Source organism: Danio rerio, chromosome 8 (genome assembly GCF_052040795.2).
Source record: "Danio rerio strain M-AB ecotype USA chromosome 8, GRCz13ab, whole genome shotgun sequence".
Taxonomy (NCBI): Eukaryota; Metazoa; Chordata; class Actinopteri; order Cypriniformes; family Danionidae; genus Danio; species Danio rerio.
The window spans coordinates 823,498-845,000 of record NC_141028.1 but is presented as its reverse complement, the minus strand read 5'-3'; the positions used below and the strand labels follow the sequence as shown (position 1 = coordinate 845,000).

The following is a 21,503-nucleotide window of genomic DNA, read 5'->3' as shown; positions in this document are numbered from 1 at the left end:
GTTGGTAATTTTCACGTTTGCTTCATGTCGTTTAAACAGCAAATCCATCTGCGGCGCTCTGTGCACTAATGACTGTGCTGGTCTATAGAGGAGGTGTGTTACGGCGCATTGTTGGAGCGCTGCTATTCTGAAGAACTGAAATAGACCAACAGCACCACTGACCAACTAACAGCTGCTCTAAACTCCAGCAGAGCGCGTTAGTTATGTGTCTTAAACACTTACACACTGCTGAACACACACAGGATGATCAGCAACACAGATATCTTTACAGATGAAACAATTACAGCATTAAAATGATCCAGAAATGAGGATTTCCTCCATCAATATAAACAGCACAGCCTCCATGCCTTCTTCAGTTCATTGATGAGCATCTGCATCTGTATAATGAGATTATTATGATCAGTATTATTGATTATCTGCACATTTATAATAAACACAAGTGTAGATGTGTCCAGCTGTGGGGTTTTGGAGACGTCTGCATCAGCATATGAGGATAAGAACAGGACGTGTGTTTGGATATCACTCCGTTTTCTGAGCACACTTCATTATTATTGTTCATTTATTCCTCTGCTGGAGATTAGAGCTGAATTTAGACATAATTTACACACAAATCTTTAAGCTTAACAAAGGAAATTAAATATATGTGGGCTAATGGATGTGTTCAGTGGAGTGAGTTTCCACCGTTTCCTCTCTCCACCAAAGTAAAGGAGTAAAGTAAAGAGGCTGAATGGAGGAGGCTGGTTCTTTATCCTCGCGCTGCAGATGCTTTGTTTAACTGTTGTCTCGCTTAGTGAAGCGTTCAGTTTTTACACTTACAGAGGCGCCATGTAAATAGCAAATACACCATAGAGCGACACAACTGACTCTTAAAGGGAGTGAGAGACGAGACTCTGACTGGTTTAATGCAGGTTATGCTCAAAACACACCCAGAACTCATGAAGAGAATCAGCACAGCCCTGTTAGACCATGCGCCGGGGCACAGAGCGGATTTATCCGTACTTAAAATAGCAAAAGTGGATTCAGACACGGCCTTAATGCTTTTGCATCATGAGCTGCAGACTTTGCGGCCTCTGCAGACTTTGTTAAAATAGAGCCCTTTTAAGGTGCTTTCACACATGTGAATCGATTCTCTTGTTCTTGATTAAAATTGTTACCGCCCTTGGAGAGGTTCGCTTTCCCACTGCAAAGTTTTCTAAATGGACCAAAATAGCTAAAACAAGTCACGTGTGAGTAAACTCTCCTCACATTGCTCAGAGTGTCAGGGTTTATTTTGCAGAGTCCCGCTCAGCTGTCAGGGGGATGGTGGTGGTTTGGTGGTGATTGACAGGGTGCGCGCGACGTGTCTGAAGGAGGGATGCGGTGGAGAGGGGTGAGAAGAGTGCGCGACGAATTTGAGGACCAAGAGGGAGATGTGCGATTATCGGGAGATTATCACTCGTTTGCGGGCATCCGGGAGTCTCTGTGCATTTGCCGGAGACTCCCGAAACTTCTAGGAGACTTGGGATGTCTGTTGAATGACCTCCTGCCCTGCTCATAATTCTCTCTTCATATAGCCGTATGCCTATTACATATCCATAAAACACTGTGATTTAACCAAGCTCAGATCGTATCGCTTTCTCACTACAATCGATCCGCTCCATAGTTTGTTTTAATCGAGCCGAGACCATCTCAATCAAGCGATCTTGGACTGATTGATTTGGCGCGGATCCGAGAGTGATTGCTGGATTCACATATGCCAAACAAACCACGCTAACTGGGCAAACGAGACAGGTTCCCAAACAAAAGTCTAAGTGTGAAAGCAGCCTTAGTCTTGTGTATAGTCCAAATACAAAAAACTCAATAGACACAATTATAGAGAATTAAATATATTGTTTTAATTTGAGAAAGCATGAGTCAAAATTGAGTTTTCAGACTGATTTCTGACACCAGACACAAGTTTACAATCACTCAATGTTAGAAAAATGCACAGAAAACATTTATGAAGTGTGCTTCACACAGGGTCAGTTGGCATTTCTGTGTGGAGTTTGCATGTTCTCCCTGCATTTGCGTAGGTTTCCTCTGGGGGCTCCGGTTTCCCCCACAGTCCAAACACATGCGCTATAGGGGGATTGGATACAGGCTAAATTGATTGTTGTGTATGAGTGTGAATATGTGTGTGGATGTTTCCTAGAAATGGGTTGCAGCTGGGAGGGCATCTGCTGTGTAAACAAATATGCTGGATAAGTTGGCGTTTCATTCTGCTGTGACAACCCCTGATTAATAAAAGGGACTAAGCCGAAAAGAAAATGAATGAATGAATGAATAAATGCTTCACACAGGCGAGTAGGCTTGACAAATCACCTGTAGAAACACTCTCTCTCTCTAAAAAACCCTACCCCTTCCCTCTCCTTCCTCTAGCACTGAATCCTCTGAGCACACACAGTTCCTCTGTATGATCAGTACCTCTTCTTGTTGAATCACTGAATGCCTCCTCATTTGTAAATCGCTGTGGACAAAAGAGTCTGCTATATGACTAAATGTAAATGTGTTGACTATCAGACAGTAAGAAGCCTCAGCTGAAGCTCAGCGCTGCGGATGAGAAGCTCCTGTCCGCCAGTCAGCAGTTCCAGAAGAAGCAGAGCAAAGGAACCATCGATGTGTGGTGGCTGTTCGATGATGGAGGTCAGATTCACATTTCACTTCACTGTAGAGTTCACTTCACTATAGAGTTCACTTCACTATATAGTTCACTTCACTGTAGAGATCACTTCACTGTAGAGTTCACTTCACTATAGAGTTCACTTCACTATAGAGTTCACTTCACTGTAGAGATCACTTCACTATAGAGATCACTTCACTATAGAGTTCACTTCACTATAGAGATCACTTCACTATAGAGTTCACTTCACTGTAGAGTTCACTTCACTGTAGAGTTCACTTCACTATAGAGATCACTTCACTATAGAGTTCACTTCACTATAGAGATCACTTCACTATAGAGTTCACTTCACTGCAGAGTTCACTTCACTGTAGAGTTCACTTCACTATAGAGATCACTTCACTATAGAGTTCACTTCACTATAGAGATCACTTCACTATAGAGTTCACTTCACTGTAGAGTTCACTTTACTGCAGAGTTCACTTCACTGTAGAGTTCACTTCACTGTAGAGTTCACTTCACTATAGAGATCACTTCACTATAGAGTTCACTTCACTGCAGAGTTCACTTCACTGTAGAGTTCACTTCACTGTAGAGTTCACTTCACTGTAGAGTTCACTTTACTGTAGAGTTCACTTTACTGCAGAGTTCACTTCACTGTAGAGTTCACTTCACTGTAGAGTTCACTTTACTGCAGAGTTCACTTCACTGTAGAGTTCACTTCACTGTAGAGTTCACTTCACTATAGAGATCACTTCACTATAGAGTTCACTTCACTATAGAGATCACTTCACTATAGAGTTCACTTCACTGTAGAGTTCACTTTACTGCAGAGTTCACTTCACTGTAGAGTTCACTTCACTGTAGAGTTCACTTCACTATAGAGATCACTTCACTATAGAGTTCACTTCACTGCAGAGTTCACTTCACTGTAGAGTTCACTTCACTGTAGAGTTCACTTCACTATAGAGATCACTTCACTGTAGAGTTCACTTCACTGTAGAGTTCACTTAACTGTAGAGTTCACTTCACTGTAGAGTTCACTTCACTATAGAGTTCACTTCACTGTAGAGTTCACTTCACTATAGAGTTCACTTCACTGTAGAGTTCACTTCACTGTAGAGTTCACTTCACTATTGAGTTCACTTCACTGTAGAGTTCACTTCACTGTAGAGATCACTTCACTATAGAGTTCACTTCACTGTAGAGTTCACTTCACTATAGAGTTCACTATAGAGTTCACTTCACTGTAGAGTTCACTTGACTGTAGAGTTCACTTCACTATAGAGTTCACTTCACTATAGAGTTCACTTCACTATAGAGTTCACTTCACTGTAGAGTTCACTTCACTATAGAGTTCACTTCACTGTAGAGTTCACTTCACTATAGAGTTCACTATAGAGTTCACTTCACTGTAGAGTTCACTTCACTGTAGAGTTCACTTCACTGTAGAGTTCACTTCACTATAGAGTTCACTTCACTATAGAGTTCACTTCACTATAGAGTTCACTTCACTGTAGAGTTCACTTCACTATAGAGTTCACTTCACTGTAGAGTTCACTTCACTATAGAGTTCACTTCACTATAGAGTTCACTTCACTATAGAGTTCACTTCACTATAGAGTTCACTTCACTGTAGAGTTCACTTCACTATAGAGTTCCCTTCACTGTAGAGTTCACTTCACTGTAGAGTTCACTTCACTATAGAGTTCACTATAGAGTTCAATTCACTGTAGAGTTCACTTGACTGTTGAATTCACTTCACTGTAGAGTTCACTTCACTATAGAGTTCTCTTCACTGTAGAGTTTACTTCACTATAGAGTTCACTTCACTGTAGAGATCACTTCACTATAGAGTTCACTTCACTGTAGAGTTCACTTCACTGTAGAGTTCACTTGACTGTAGAGTTCACTTCACTGTAGAGTTCACTTCACTGTAGAGTTCACTTCACTGTAGAGTTCACTTCACTATAGAGTTCACTTCACTGTAGAGATCACTTCACTATAGAGTTCACTTGACTGTAGAGTTTACTTCACTGTAGAGTTCACTTCACTATAGAGTTCACTTCACTATAGAGTTCACTTCACTGTAGAGTTCACTTCACTATAGAGTTCACTTCACTGTAGAGTTCACTTCACTATAGAGATCACTTCACTGTAGAGTTCACTTCACTATAGAGTTCACTTCACTATAGAGTTCACTTCACTATAGAGTTCACTTCACTGTAGAGATCACTTCACTATAGAGTTCACTTCACTGTAGAGTTCACTTCACTATAGAGTTCACTTCACTATAGAGATCACTTCACTGTAGAGTTCACTTCACTGTAGAGTTCACTTCACTGTAGAGTTCACTTCACTATAGAGTTCACTTCACTATAGAGTTCACTTCACTGTAGAGTTCACTTGACTGTAGAGTTCACTTCACTGTAGAGTTCACTTCACTATAGAGTTCACTTCACTGTAGAGATCACTTCACTATAGAGTTCACTTGACTGTAGAGTTTACTTCACTGTAGAGTTCACTTCACTATAGAGTTCACTTCACTATAGAGTTCACTTCACTGTAGAGTTCACTTCACTATAGAGTTCACTTCACTGTAGAGTTCACTTCACTATAGAGATCACTTCACTGTAGAGTTCACTTCACTATAGAGTTCACTTCACTGTAGAGTTCACTTCACTGTAGAGTTCACTTCACTGTAGAGATCACTTCACTATAGAGTTCACTTCACTGTAGAGATCACTTCACTATAGAGTTCACTTGACTGTAGAGTTCACTTCACTGTAGAGTTCACTTCACTATAGAGTTCACTTCACTATAGAGTTCACTTCACTATAGAGTTCACTTGACTGTAGAGTTCACTTCACTGTAGAGTTCACTTCACTGTAGAGTTCACTTCACTATAGAGTTCACTTCACTGTAGATTTCACTTCACTATAGAGTTCACTTCACTGTAGAGTTCACTTCACTATAGAGTTCACTTCACTGTAGAGTTCACTTCACTATAGAGATCACTTCACTGTAGAGTTCACTTCACTATAGAGTTCACTTCACTATAGAGTTCACTTCACTATAGAGTTCACTTCACTGTAGAGATCACTTCACTATAGAGTTCACTTCACTGTAGAGTTCACTTCACTATAGAGTTCACTTCACTATAGAGATCACTTCACTGTAGAGTTCACTTCACTGTAGAGTTCACTTCACTGTAGAGTTCACTTCACTATAGAGTTCACTTCACTATAGAGTTCACTTCACTGTAGAGTTCACTTGACTGTAGAGTTCACTTCACTGTAGAGTTCACTTCACTATAGAGTTCACTTCACTGTAGAGATCACTTCACTATAGAGTTCACTTGACTGTAGAGTTTACTTCACTGTAGAGTTCACTTCACTATAGAGTTCACTTCACTATAGAGTTCACTTCACTGTAGAGTTCACTTCACTATAGAGTTCACTTCACTGTAGAGTTCACTTCACTATAGAGATCACTTCACTGTAGAGTTCACTTCACTATAGAGTTCACTTCACTGTAGAGTTCACTTCACTGTAGAGTTCACTTCACTGTAGAGATCACTTCACTATAGAGTTCACTTCACTGTAGAGATCACTTCACTATAGAGTTCACTTGACTGTAGAGTTCACTTCACTGTAGAGTTCACTTCACTATAGAGTTCACTTCACTATAGAGTTCACTTCACTATAGAGTTCACTTGACTGTAGAGTTCACTTCACTGTAGAGTTCACTTCACTATAGAGTTCACTTGACTGTAGAGTTCACTTCACTATAGAGTTCACTTCACTGTAGAGTTCACTTCACTATAGAGTTCACTTCACTATAGAGTTCACTTCACTATAGAGTTCACTTCACTGTAGAGTTCACTTCACTATAGAGTTCACTTCACTATAGAGTTCACTTCACTATAGAGTTCACTTTACTATAGAGTTCACTTCACTGTAGAGTTCACTTCACTGTAGAGATCACTTCACTGTAGAGTTCACTTCACTGTAGAGTTTACTTCACTGTAGAGTTCACTTCACTATAGAGATCACTTCACTATAGAGTTCACTTCACTATAGAGTTCACTTCACTGTAGAGTTCACTTCACTGTAGAGTTCACTTCACTATAGAGATCACTTCACTGTAGAGTTCACTTCACTATAGAGTTCACTTCACTGTAGAGTTCACTTCACTATAGAGTTCACTTCACTGTAGAGTTCACTTCACTGTAGAGTTCGCTTCACTATAGAGTTCACTTCACTGTAGAGTTCACTTCACTGTAGAGTTCACTTCACTATAGAGTTCACTTGACTGTAGAGTTCACTTCACTATAGAGTTCACTTCACTGTAGAGTTCACTTCACTATAGAGTTCACTTCACTATAGAGTTCACTTCACTGTAGAGTTCACTTCACTATAGAGTTCCCTTCACTGTAGAGTTCACTTCACTGTAGAGTTCACTTCACTATAGAGTTCACTATAGAGTTCAATTCACTGTAGAGTTCACTTGACTGTAGAGTTCACTTCACTGTAGAGTTCACTTCACTGTAGAGTTCACTTCACTGTAGAGATCACTTCACTATAGAGTTCACTTCACTGTAGAGATCACTTCACTATAGAGTTCACTTGACTGTAGAGTTTACTTCACTGTAGAGTTCACTTCACTATAGAGTTCACTTCACTATAGAGTTCACTTCACTGTAGAGTTCACTTCACTATAGAGTTCACTTCACTGTAGAGTTCACTTCACTATAGAGATCACTTCACTGTAGAGTTCACTTCACTATAGAGTTCACTTCACTGTAGAGTTCACTTCACTGCAGAGTTCACTTTACTGCAGAGTTCACTTCACTGTAGAGTTCACTTCACTGTAGAGTTCACTTCACTATAGAGATCACTTCACTATAGAGTTCACTTCACTGCAGAGTTCACTTCACTGTAGAGTTCACTTCACTGTAGAGTTCACTTCACTATAGAGATCACTTCACTGTAGAGTTCACTTCACTGTAGAGTTCACTTAACTGTAGAGTTCACTTCACTGTAGAGTTCACTTCACTATAGAGTTCACTTCACTGTAGAGTTCACTTCACTATAGAGTTCACTTCACTGTAGAGTTCACTTCACTGTAGAGTTCACTTCACTATTGAGTTCACTTCACTGTAGAGTTCACTTCACTGTAGAGATCACTTCACTATAGAGTTCACTTCACTGTAGAGTTCACTTCACTATAGAGTTCACTATAGAGTTCACTTCACTGTAGAGTTCACTTGACTGTAGAGTTCACTTCACTATAGAGTTCACTTCACTATAGAGTTCACTTCACTATAGAGTTCACTTCACTATAGAGTTCACTTCACTGTAGAGTTCACTTCACTATAGAGTTCACTTCACTGTAGAGTTCACTTCACTATAGAGTTCACTTCACTATAGAGTTCACTTCACTATAGAGTTCACTTCACTATAGAGTTCACTTCACTGTAGAGTTCACTTCACTATAGAGTTCCCTTCACTGTAGAGTTCACTTCACTGTAGAGTTCACTTCACTATAGAGTTCACTATAGAGTTCAATTCACTGTAGAGTTCACTTGACTGTTGAATTCACTTCACTGTAGAGTTCACTTCACTATAGAGTTCTCTTCACTGTAGAGTTTACTTCACTATAGAGTTCACTTCACTGTAGAGATCACTTCACTATAGAGTTCACTTCACTGTAGAGTTCACTTCACTGTAGAGTTCACTTGACTGTAGAGTTCACTTCACTGTAGAGTTCACTTCACTGTAGAGTTCACTTCACTGTAGAGTTCACTTCACTATAGAGTTCACTTCACTGTAGAGATCACTTCACTATAGAGTTCACTTGACTGTAGAGTTTACTTCACTGTAGAGTTCACTTCACTATAGAGTTCACTTCACTATAGAGTTCACTTCACTGTAGAGTTCACTTCACTATAGAGTTCACTTCACTGTAGAGTTCACTTCACTATAGAGATCACTTCACTGTAGAGTTCACTTCACTATAGAGTTCACTTCACTATAGAGTTCACTTCACTATAGAGTTCACTTCACTGTAGAGATCACTTCACTATAGAGTTCACTTCACTGTAGAGTTCACTTCACTATAGAGTTCACTTCACTATAGAGATCACTTCACTGTAGAGTTCACTTCACTGTAGAGTTCACTTCACTGTAGAGTTCACTTCACTATAGAGTTCACTTCACTATAGAGTTCACTTCACTGTAGAGTTCACTTGACTGTAGAGTTCACTTCACTGTAGAGTTCACTTCACTATAGAGTTCACTTCACTGTAGAGATCACTTCACTATAGAGTTCACTTGACTGTAGAGTTTACTTCACTGTAGAGTTCACTTCACTATAGAGTTCACTTCACTATAGAGTTCACTTCACTGTAGAGTTCACTTCACTATAGAGTTCACTTCACTGTAGAGTTCACTTCACTATAGAGATCACTTCACTGTAGAGTTCACTTCACTATAGAGTTCACTTCACTGTAGAGTTCACTTCACTGTAGAGTTCACTTCACTGTAGAGATCACTTCACTATAGAGTTCACTTCACTGTAGAGATCACTTCACTATAGAGTTCACTTGACTGTAGAGTTCACTTCACTGTAGAGTTCACTTCACTATAGAGTTCACTTCACTATAGAGTTCACTTCACTATAGAGTTCACTTGACTGTAGAGTTCACTTCACTGTAGAGTTCACTTCACTATAGAGTTCACTTCACTGTAGATTTCACTTCACTATAGAGTTCACTTCACTGTAGAGTTCACTTCACTATAGAGTTCACTTCACTATAGAGTTCACTTCACTGTAGAGATCACTTCACTATAGAGTTCACTTCACTGTAGAGTTCACTTCACTATAGAGTTCACTTCACTATAGAGTTCACTTCACTATAGAGTTCACTTGACTGTAGAGTTCACTTCACTGTAGAGTTCACTTCACTATAGAGTTCACTTGACTGTAGAGTTCACTTCACTGTAGAGTTCACTTCACTATAGAGTTCACTTCACTGTAGAGTTCACTTCACTGTAGAGTTCACTTCACTATAGAGATCACTTCACTGTAGAGTTCACTTCACTGTAGAGTTCACTTCACTGTAGAGTTCACTTCACTGTAGAGTTCACTTCACTATAGTGTTCACTTCACTATAGAGTTCACTTCACTATAGAGTTCACTTGACTGTAGAGTTCACTTCACTATAGAGTTCACTTCACTGTAGAGTTCACTTCACTGTAGAGTTCACTTCACTGTGGAGTTCACTGTTTTAAAACATTGGTTTGATTTAAATGTTGATCAGAATGTTGATGTCGGTGAATGACGCTGTGATTGATATTTGACTGTTGTAGGTTTGACTCTTTTGATTCCTTATTTGCTCACCAATAAAAAGAAATGGCGCGACTGTAAGATTCGTGTGTTTATTGGAGGAAAGATAAACAGGATCGACCACGACCGCAGAGCGTGAGTATTATCCGGCTGTGGAGCAAATAATATTGTAAATGATGTTCAATTTCTTGCACAGACTGATGCTTTTGCTTCATCAGAGCTCTGTGTATCATCAGGGAATTGATTTGGACGTTTGATATAAATGTTTATTTTTTATTCTTAAAAACGAGCAACGACCAATGGCTTGTACTATGAATCACCAAGACCACAGAGTGAGCTAAACATCTTCTTTATAGGTGCTGTGTGTAAGTTTTCAACTCTTCTAAAGCATAAAAACACATCATATGTTTGCAGATACTCAGAAACATGCTCAGTGAATATTCTTGTTTATCTGAGAAACAATGCTGGAGTCAGATATTCTGCTTTGAACATGTGTGTTACTTGCCAGAGCGGCTGTCTTACTTTTGGTCATTGAACCCGCCCAATGCCAGTTAAGCCAATTATATTTCAGCACCCGGGTTGCCAGATTGTGGAAAACGGCGTATTTCATTCATTCATTCAGTCAGGAAGACTCTCAAAGCATGTGTCCGTGGCTAAGACGAGACCTCCGGTGGACAATAGCAGATTCTGAAATGAGACGCAGATTCAGAGTTCCACATGAGGTTATTAATTAGCAAATAATATAAATATTAGGAGCGTAAACATTGGGTGAGCATGTTACACTGTAACTTTGTGTCCTGACAACACACTACATGACGAGATGCACAGTGATGAGCAGTTTGGCCGTATGCTGCAGACAAGACAGGACAGAAATGTAAATACAGTCATTCATGAGCACAGAATAGTGCACTCACTGCACTCCAGCACAACGGTCAGGTTTATAACCTAATGAACACACATTAAAGCTCTTTAACATGATTAAATGTAGATGCTGAATCACTGATATGTGTTGGTTTGCACTGAGTCTCATTTCTGAAGATCAGTTTCAGACGCTTTATTTTATTCTCCAGATCTGAGCTGAACTATCTGCTGCTGCTGTCAGTATATGGCAATAAATGTCATGTCAAACTCACATTATTAGCATTTATCACTAGATAAAGCACATGAGCTCTACCTGAGCTGATCATTGTCAGTTTTCTGCATTCTCAGAAATAAAGGTACGCAATCTGTCACTGGGGTGGTACCTTTTCGAAAGGTACAAATGTGTACCTCATTCATTCATTCATTTTCTTGTCGGCTTAGTCCCTTTATTAATCTGGGGTCGCCACAGCGGAATGAACCACCAACTTATCCAGCAAGTTTTTATGCAGCGCATGCCCTTCCAGGCACAACCCATCTCTGGGAAACATTGACATACACTCATTCACACACACATACACTACAGACAATTAAACCTACCCAATTCACCTGTACTGCATGTCTTTGGACTGTGGGGGAAACCGAAGCACCCGGAGGAAACCCATGCGAACGCAGGGAGAACATGCAAACTCCACACAAAAACACCAACAGAGCCGAGGCTCGAACCAGCAACCCAGCGACCTTCTTGCTGTGAGGCGAACGTGCTACCCACTGCGCCACTGCGTCGCCCAAATGTGTACTTAAAAGGTTCATATTAATACTTCAAGGGAACATATCAGTACCTAAAAATTTTAAGAGGAACACTTTTACACTTTTTTTAGGTACTAATATGCACCCTTGAAGTATTAATATGGAGTTTTTATGTGCAAAGTTGTAGCTTTTGAAAAGGTACTACCCCAGTGACAGCTCGCGTACCTTTATTTCTGAGAATGTGTTGTTCACTTGTGACAAATAGAAGCCGTTTCTAACATACACATTTCAGGTGTTGGTTAGGAAAAAACTCCTTTTAGTATGGAAAACAGTCCTTCTGACGTGTGCCGCTGCTTTTAGTTAGAGCACGGTTCAAATTAGCCTAAAAGTTTTATAGTCAGGCACAGTCCTGTTGGTGTCGTCAATCTGGCAACCTTGTGTGGGCTGGTGAGATGAGGAGCCCAGTGAAAATGTGTTTGGATCCAGGAATGCAGTACCTAGTTTATCCACTGGGGGTTACATTTACATACAGCACCTTTAACATTTTAATGACCGGAGAGTGAATTAATTAACTGTAAATTGTCATTTTGGATGGACTATCCCTTTCACAACACACATACACTTTTAAAAATTAATTTGTTGACCGTGTTTTATTTTTGAGCTACATTTACATAAAACTAATGCATATTTAATGCAAGTCATTTGTCTTTAATTGTTGATACAAGCTTATGAATATAATTTAATTTACTAAATAAACGTTAAAAATATAGTCTGAAATAAGGGCGAAATAAACTATTGAGTGTAATGGCTTTCATTTGACCATTACAGCTTGAAATAAATGTGTCAGTAAATCAAATTTGAAATCGTTTTTAGCTTCTAAATGCTTTCGGTCTTTATCAGTTAAGTATAAAGTAAATAAATTAATTTCTCAGTGAATGTATATATGTTGGTGCATTTACACACTCATTCATTTTCCTTCAGCTTAGTCCCTTATTTACCAGGGGTCGCCACATAGGAACAAACCGACAACTCTTCCAGCATTTATTTTACATAGCGGATTCCCCTTCTAGCTGCAACCCAGCACTGGGAAACACCCATACACATTCATTCACACACAATTTAGCGCATTCCTTCTGACCTTTTAGATGTGCGGCGTCAGTGCTAACCTCTGAGCCACCGTGCCAACCTTAACCCAATCAGTTTTATCCAGAGTTTGGTCACCGAACATCTTTAAGATAAACAAAGAAAATACATTTACATTCAAATCAGTTATTACAAAAAAACCCAAGTAAATTTGATATTTTTTATGTTTTGCTTGATTTATTCTGTTTATTAACACAACATATTCATTTGTGTGTGCTTTTTTTATACTGCGATCACACTGAAAGCCACTAAATCTCTGCTCTGCCACAGAATGGCGGCGTTACTCAGTAAGTTCAGGATTGACTTCTCGGACATCACCGTTCTCGGAGACATCAACATCAAGCCCAAGAAACACAAGTGAGTGTGTGAGTAAGGCTTTGTGTATGTGTGTGTGTGTGTGAGAGACTCATCTGTTCTGCTGTGTTTCAGTAAGCAGGTGTTTCAGGAGATGACGGAGCCCTACAGACTGAGGGAGGATGATATGGAGCAGGAGGCGGCGGAGAAGCTGAAAGCTGACGAGCCCTGGAGGATCACAGATAACGAGCTGGAGCTCTACAGGTCAAAGGTCAGACACACATCACTGCCACTCCTGCTGTTATGAGCTTCAGAGCAAACCATTACTGTACTTAAAGTCTGCGTGAACCGGAAGTTGCCGAGACTTTAATTTCAGTATGTTGATGTATTCATCCGTATTCCTCCAGCGCGCCTACAGTGTAGATTGTGTGGCGGCAGCTGAACACAGCAGTTCCAGTAAACTGAAGCTGTCAGTTCAGTGTTCAGAGTTCAGTTCAGTCCAGTGTGGTTTAATATTCACTGCTGAAAGTCCAAACACTGAAGAGCAAATCCATCAATGCGCAGCTCCACACGACCCAAACCAAGCAAGCCAGTGGAAACAGTGGAGGGACAAACTTCACCAATTGGTCTGTATGTATGAGAAAACGTGCCTCAGTAATGTATTTGAGGTTTTAAAAAATACACAAGGCACCGTCTAGTGCAGGGCTTATCAATTAGTTTGTCATGGGGGCCGGTTCATGAAAAGCATCTCAAACGAAGGGCCGGAGAGGTATGACTTGCTGTATGAGTGATGACACAGCAGCATATAAGAGCCCATATGCTGTATATTTGCTTCTTAAGACACCCATGTTGGCTTTTTCTACATTAAAATGTCAATATATTGTATTTTGAAACTACATTATATCAGTGACATTGTACATTAGCCTTTTTTTTTACAAACATTCGAATGTTGTATATCAGAGCACAACAAAAGCAGTTGATTGCTGAAGTAGGCTTCTTCTACATTCAGACACATTCATATGTTGTATTATGAACTGCATTACAATTAGTGATGCAACAATTCTAGATTTTGGTTGTACGATTATATAGTCTGAAGAATAATCATGCTTTCACTGTTATCACGTCTACTGTAAATTCAAGCTTTATATTAGGGAAGTAGCTATTTAGATTAACTGTTGTCATCTGCATTCATGCATACATAATCATTTTAATAATAACTCGTCTAGCAGATCTTTTGTTTACATTGCACTGGAAGACACGCACAACTCTCACCGTGGGATGTTTTCTACTGCGTGCGCCCAGAAAGACGCAAGTGCATCGCTCTGCTGGCGCCCGCATATTGTCAAATATTCTTACATTAGAAATAACAAACTTGCAAGCAGAAAAGACGTGATGTGGGAACGGCCGCTGCTATAGTTAATCCTGTGTGCGTGCGTATTAGCCTCGGTGTACTTCAAACTTAAAACTGGCGCACAGACGACTTGGCATTTTGCAGCAGTTTCGTTTCATTCTGTTTAACAGAAATGCGGCTTAGAGAAGACTTTACGATTAATAAACTGTGACGAATTAAAGCGCAGTTAATAGTGGAATCGGCTAATCGTTGCATCCATATTAACGATATCAGTGCATTGTACTAATCGCCTTTTCTACAGACATGTTTTCGGCTGCCCGCACCACTCGCTTATGATGACTCGCGCTCTGTGCAGCCTTTAACTGCAGCTCGTGCTGTTATTGAACAGACGCACGTCACTTTATAACCATAGCGGCCGTTTGTCGACTGAACTAAATTTAATTTTTGATGTCTTGGTCACACTGTTTGGAGGGCCGGAACAAAGTGCCTCGGGGGCAGGATTCGGCCCGGGGACCGCCAATTGAATAGCCCTGCTCTAGTGGATGTGTGAAAACAAAAACTACAAGACAAAGTAGTCCAGGGTACATATTTGTCAGTTCTCATGAATGTAGCCCTGGGTACGTATCTTCAATGGGCATGGTTGGATATTACACCGATTCTAACTGGTGGTGCAAGTGTGGGAGTCAACACAGGCTCATTGTGAAAATGTAGCCCTGTATACATTTCTGGAGATCGCCAATTATGTAGCCAGAGGTGCGTGTGGCTGCATTTTACCTTTAAAACCAATGCTACAGGGCGGTATGACGCCGTTCCTTTTTACGCTTAACTGCATGCCTTTCCGCTGTTACAAGTTTGTCCAGTGGCTCGACACGTACGTCTGTGGACTTGGGATGCAGAGAGGAGTTAACCGAGGCGACAGTCCAGCGAAGAATGGTTCCAGAAAGCAGCTAGACTTAAACAGAAGCCAAAACTTTAAATAAACAAGTACATAACAGGGTGAGAATGTGGTAAAATCTGAAAACATGGTAAAATTCAGACGAGGGTTTTTTTTTTTCTTGATTGCTTTTCAAAACACTGTTGGTTGGGTTTAGGGAAGGGGATGGGGATCGGTTGATCAGTCAGTCAGTCAGACAACAGCGGCCTCTAGTGGATTTACATGAGAACAGCAGGCGAGCATGGCAGAAATTTAAGAGCTAAAAAAGCGCACACAGCAGCCTCTAGAGGATTCTCGAAAACAAAAAACTGCAAAAAAACGGAGATATATCCAGTTGCAGGCCCGCAGAACCACACACGTTTGAGGCACACGCAATCTAGGACACACAATCTAGGCAAATCATATATGGTAACTAACTCTTTAGCATTATCGCCACCGATTGAATTTCACAAATATGGTTTCCCATTTCAGTCATTATGATTATTATTATATCGTGACGATCATTTTAACATCTCTGCAGTTTTTGAACTTAAATTATGTAAATAAAAATAACTGGTTAAAGACACTTATGACTTTACTAATGTGTCCATATACACAAAGAAAACATAATAGACCGTCTAATTGTTGGATTAAGTGTAATAAACTAATTCAAGCTCTTAATATTATCATACTTGGTTAAAATCACTTTGTTATAAAATGTAAAAAACAAACAATAATATATTACTTTAAAATAAATTAGCCTACTATAGTTAACCATTTAAACAATAAATATAGTTATAAACTGATTATCTTAATTGATTATAATTAGAAGTTTATATATAAACTACTATCTTTTACTAAACTGTCACTGTTAAAGCTGTTATGTATATGTATATGTATATATGTGTGTGTGTGTGTGTGTGTTTGTGTGTGTGCGTGCGTGCGTGTGTGTGTGTGTGTGTGTGTGTGTGTGTGTGTGTGTGTGTGTGTATACACTTGTGATTTTTTTTATTAATAGTTAATTTGTTTCTATTTGTTTCCTATAACTGTAGTATTAAATTACTACAGTATTAAATGTGGAAAATCATTAATTAAAAGGTTATTAGAAAATTAAGCTAATAAACACTATTAAATTGCTTGAGTAAAATATTAATATAGTGTTATACATTTGTTACATGTAAAAAGATTTTTATTACATATAATGTATTATTGCCTATATTAACTTGCTATTATTTCCTTCATCATAAATTAATGCATTATATAAATTAAATCTGTCCAAATGAGATCATTCCGCAAGGCCAGCAAACGAGTATCTGCCATATTATTGTCAGATAATAATGACTGATCAGCTATAATGACTGATTAAAAACTGTTCACTCTATTATATTGAATGGCGATCGGAAACAATGCTCCCCATTCGGCCATCTCAATCGCAATATTTGCGAAATAAAGTAAAGTAAACACTATTGTTAATTGTGTACAATATTTATTAATCATATATATCAAAATATATCGATGACGATATCCAAAAAGACGTTATAACTTTAACATCCGTCGTAACTATATATGGTTTGCCTAGATTGTGTGTCCTAGATTGTGTGTGCCTAAAACGTGTGCGGTTCTGCGGGCCTGCAGCTGGATATTATTGAAAAAACGAAGCTCCAGAGACATATTTGGCGTTCTCCAGAAATGTACACATGGGGGTTGGGGCTGGGGGTAATCAGAATGAGCCTGGGTTGGTAGGATTGATACTGCAGACATTCAGGCGCTGCATATCATTGCCAATTTCAGTGAGTACAGAAATGATGTGTAAAAGCATCTGCATGTCAGTGACGTCATTTCTTGTGTTCTTTGTTTATAGTCGAATCGTCAGATCAGACTCAACGAGCTTCTGCAGGAGCACTCCAGCACAGCCAACCTCATCGTCATGTAAGAGCACTGACATAATATATGAGCAATATCACACGAGTAGCAGTGTGACATGTCTGTATATGGCACTGATGGGAGTGGTACGTTGGCTCGAGGCCACAGGCCGAATAGTGTTCGACAAGTGACAATATACAGCCATATTGCACTGCTACTTGTGTGATATTGCGTTTATACAACAGTTTGACGGCATAATCTTGTGTATAAAAAAGAAAATCAAACACAGAGAGTCTAAAAAATCATTTTATAAGAGGAACTACTTTCTTCCGCCATTCATTCACATCTGCAGCTGACGTCAGAACAGCAGAAACCTCATTCACTAACATCACTGCAGAGCTAGTGTTTGAATGATTCTCTAGCATAATGTCTAAAGTGAAGACAAAACAGCTGATTTTGCTCACGTTTTAAGATTATACAGCTGAACAGCATGAAATGCCATCAGTCTACAAAGATTTCGCAGTATTCCTCTGTTGCAATCGGGAGATCACAATAATTAATCGTGAAAAAGCCAAAGCAAACACTAGCAGATATAAACACAGCACCACAACATACACAAGAGAGAGATCCACTTAGGCCCAATCCCAATTCTGTTTTTGTACCCCTTCCCCTTGGCCCTTACAACCGAGTGTGAAGGGGAAGGGCTTCAAAATGTACCCCTAAGAATTAGGACAGCACTACACCACCTGCACACGTCATCATATGTCCTTGCGATCTGATGCTTCATGAGAGATCATACGATGGCGACTGCTGTAGTGATTCCAGTTGTGCAGTGGCGTAGCGCAAAATGCGGAGGCCCCCCTGCAGGGATCGCTGACGGGGCCCCCTGATGAAGAGGGGGGGGAGATACGTCATAGGCTAATTTGCATATCACTGACGTCATCACATTCTACCGTTTCTGTTTGTTTAACAGCCTATGGTTAATAAAGGGGTATTTATAACTGCACTACACTTTATATATGCATGTTTATTTAACTAAATGTATTGCTGTTTGAATACAGCATGTCATTATAGATGTGTAGTGAATGTGCAGTAATCTCTCATATGCAATAAACTCAGACAAGTTCAGAATCTGTCACTAAAATATCTGTGATTGTGAACAAGAATAAACGGTCCAATTAAATTGTTAAAATAAAGTAGAAGTAGATCGGTTTGACTGTACAAGGGAAATACCTTCACACTGCCTGTGCTAAATCATTTGTCATCGGTACGCGGAGGGGTGATCTGCTCTCGGGCTGCAGGTGGGAGAGGCTGCTGTAGAGGACTGACTGGGCCGCCTGTCAGTGCTGTGAGGCGGGGGAGGGGCCGGCGGCGTCACACGCAGCTCGTTGAGAAGTGTAGGGACGGTACAGTATGGACAAATGACAGTCTAAAAAAATCTCCAATAACACACAAAAAAGTCGCTAGATTTGTCGCTGGGGGGGTCTGAAAAGTCGCTAAATCTAGTGACAAAGTCGCTAAGTTGGCAACATTGGCGGCAAGCAATCAGAATGAAGTAGTCCACCGCTTGAGAGGTGTTTAGAGAACACAGACCTGTGAACTTTGGTTCTGACCACAGTTGTTCCCAAGAGTTTGATTATTGCGGTTGCCGGTGGATTTTCAATTATTGAAAATCGCGACGACGCGGGGCCCCCTAATCACGCGGGGCCCCCCCGCGGTGCGTGCCCTGCGGGCCCGTCCGCTACGCCACTGCAGTTGTGCTATTTTTTAGTATTTATCTTCAGAACATCACTGAAGGCATGTATTATGTTATCATAATGATCTAATGTGGCAATAAGATCATAACTGTACTGTGTATTTACACAGTGGCCATATTCATCTGTAAACATACGAAAACAGCATTAACATTATAGCAGACACTGTAAAAAGCCCATTGACTGATTTCACGCGGCCGCCATTTTCAAAAGCGAAATCGAGGCTGCGGTGGGAAGAAACCCAGAAGTATCGTTAGGCGTTGCAAAGGAACGTTGTGTACTTGGCTGTATATTTTAGCAGCGAAGATAAAGTGACACAAATTTATCACTTCTCTGCCTTCTGGGTGACCCGAAGGTCCATTCTGAATGAATTGTAAAAATAAAAAGGGATATCAGAGCTCATTTTCAGCTCAGTTAATGGCACTAGTTAGCTAATTTTTTCTTTCCCAAACACACATTTTAGATGCCATTTATCAAACTTGAGTTAATAAACTGATTCTTTCACTATATTAGACTCGTCACGATACTGAATTAAAAGAAAAAACAGCAATTTCGCGCTAACATTTAAGGCACTGTTGATGGCTTTCATTTCCGCGTGATTAGGGGGCCCCGCGTTGTTGCGATTTTCAATAATTGAAAATCCGGCAACCGCAATAATCAAACTCTTGGGAACAACTGTGGTCGGAACCAAAGTTCACAGGTCTGTGTTCTCTGAACATCTCTCAAGCGGTGGACTACTTCATTCTGATTGCTTGCCGCCAATGTTGCCAATTTAGCAATTTTATTCACTAGATTTAGCGACTTTTCAGACCCCCCCAGCGACAAATCTAGCGACTTTTTTGTGTGTTATTGGAGATTTTTTTAGACTGTCATTTGTCCACACTGTACCGTCCCTACTCTTCGCAACGAGCTGTGTGTGACGCCGCCGGCCCCTCCCCCGCCTCACAGCACTGACAGGCGGCCCAGTCAGTCCTCTACAGCCGCCTCTCCCACCTGCAGCCCGAGAGCAGATCACCCCTCCGCGTACTGACGACAAATGATTTAGCACAGGCAGTGTGAAGGTATTTCCCTACTGTCAAACCAATCTACTTCTACTTTATTTTAACAATTTAATTGGACCGTTTATTCTTTTCTTGTTCACAATCACAGATATTTTAGTGACAGATTCTGAACTTGTCTGAGTTTATTACATATGAGAGATTACTGCACATTCACTACACATCTATAATGACATGCTGTATTCAAACAGCAATACATTTGGTTAAATAAACATGCATATATAAAGTGTAGTGCAGTTATAAATACCCCTTTATTAACCATAGGCTATTAAACAAACAGAAACGGTAGAATGTGATGACGTCAGTGATATGCAAATTGGCGTATACGTATCCCCCCTCACTTCATCAGGGGGCCCCGTCAGCGATCTCTGCAGGGGGGCCTCTGCATTTTGCGCTACGCCACTGCCTACGCCTTCAAGCTAAAGAGAATTGGGACTCCCCGACCCCTTGGCGTGCACGTGCAAAACAAGGGGTAGGGGTAAGGGGAAGGGGAAGGGCTAGAATTGGGATTGGGCCTTAGAGTGTCACTTTTTTTCTCCTCTAAGGTCTTATTATGCGGTCTCTGTCGCCATCTTGTGGTGGAACCCCAACCATTTTCGCTCAGCTCAGTATGATAGACTGATGGATGCCAATATAAATATTTAAAATAGGCACTGTCCTTATAAAGAAACTGTTGCAGTCTAAACTACATTCTCACCTAAAAAGCCTCAACAGTCCGTGCTGTTGTCCAGCAGCTGCAATATTAGTCAAACTGTAGTGAGTTTATTGATCTGCTGTCACTCTATGTGGGCGGAGGGATACACAAGAGAGAAGAAGATGTAAGAGTTCTGTTATTGAAGAATATTACATGGCTATTAGCCAATGAGAGAACCGGACAGAACTGTTGTATAAATATACAATACACACTGAATATGCACTGACCTGCACATGTGAAGTCTCTGGCTGATGTTTGTGTTTGTTTGGTCTCATCAGCACCATGCCGTTGGCCAGAAAGGGGACGGTGTCCAGCGCGCTCTACATGTCCTGGCTGGACACGCTGTCCAAAGATCTGCCTCCGATTCTTCTGGTCCGAGGAAACCATCAGAGCGTTCTGACCTTCTACTCCTGAACACAGACACAATCAGGACACTTGCAGAACTCCTAACCCCAAAACTGCTCTAACATCTAACACACTGAGCTCAGATCTTCTCAGTTATTTGTAAATATGTTTATTAATGACTCTTATTCTAGAAGAAGCATGTGAAGCAGTAGGTGCGTCCCACATCCTGTATTTATTCACTATTCTACGCCATATTTCAGGATAAATCGTGTGCGTTCATGCTGATGATCAAATAATAATAACTCCGAAAGAAGAGGCACACTTCACATCGCCAGGGAGGAGCCACTGATATAGAGGAGGAGCTGATGGTGAAGGGGAGGGGCTACTGATTCAGATGAAGAGCTATGGGTGACGAGGAGGAGCTAATGATAGAGGAGCAGCTAATGATGAAGGGGAGGGGCTATTGATGATATGGAAGAGCTACTGATTAAG

At 40.4% G+C, this 21,503-nt stretch overlaps 1 protein-coding gene across 2 annotated transcripts in view; it reads left to right on the top strand.

Annotated features, from left to right (window-relative positions):
- The window catches only part of slc12a2l (solute carrier family 12 member 2-like), a 52,327-nt gene extending 31,241 nt beyond the window's left edge, over nt 1–21,086 (top strand). For both annotated transcript variants that reach the window (XM_087264105.1, XM_087264106.1), the window contains exons 21-26: nt 2,539–2,661; nt 10,012–10,123; nt 13,010–13,096; nt 13,169–13,304; nt 17,159–17,226; nt 20,945–21,086. In XM_087264105.1, coding sequence (XP_087120231.1) covers nt 2,539–2,661; nt 10,012–10,123; nt 13,010–13,096; nt 13,169–13,304; nt 17,159–17,226; nt 20,945–21,080 — 662 coding nt within the window. In that variant the 3' untranslated portion in view covers nt 21,081–21,086. The remainder of the gene's footprint in view (nt 1–2,538; nt 2,662–10,011; nt 10,124–13,009; nt 13,097–13,168; nt 13,305–17,158; nt 17,227–20,944) is intronic.
- Nucleotides 21,087–21,503: the final 417 nt, after the last annotated feature.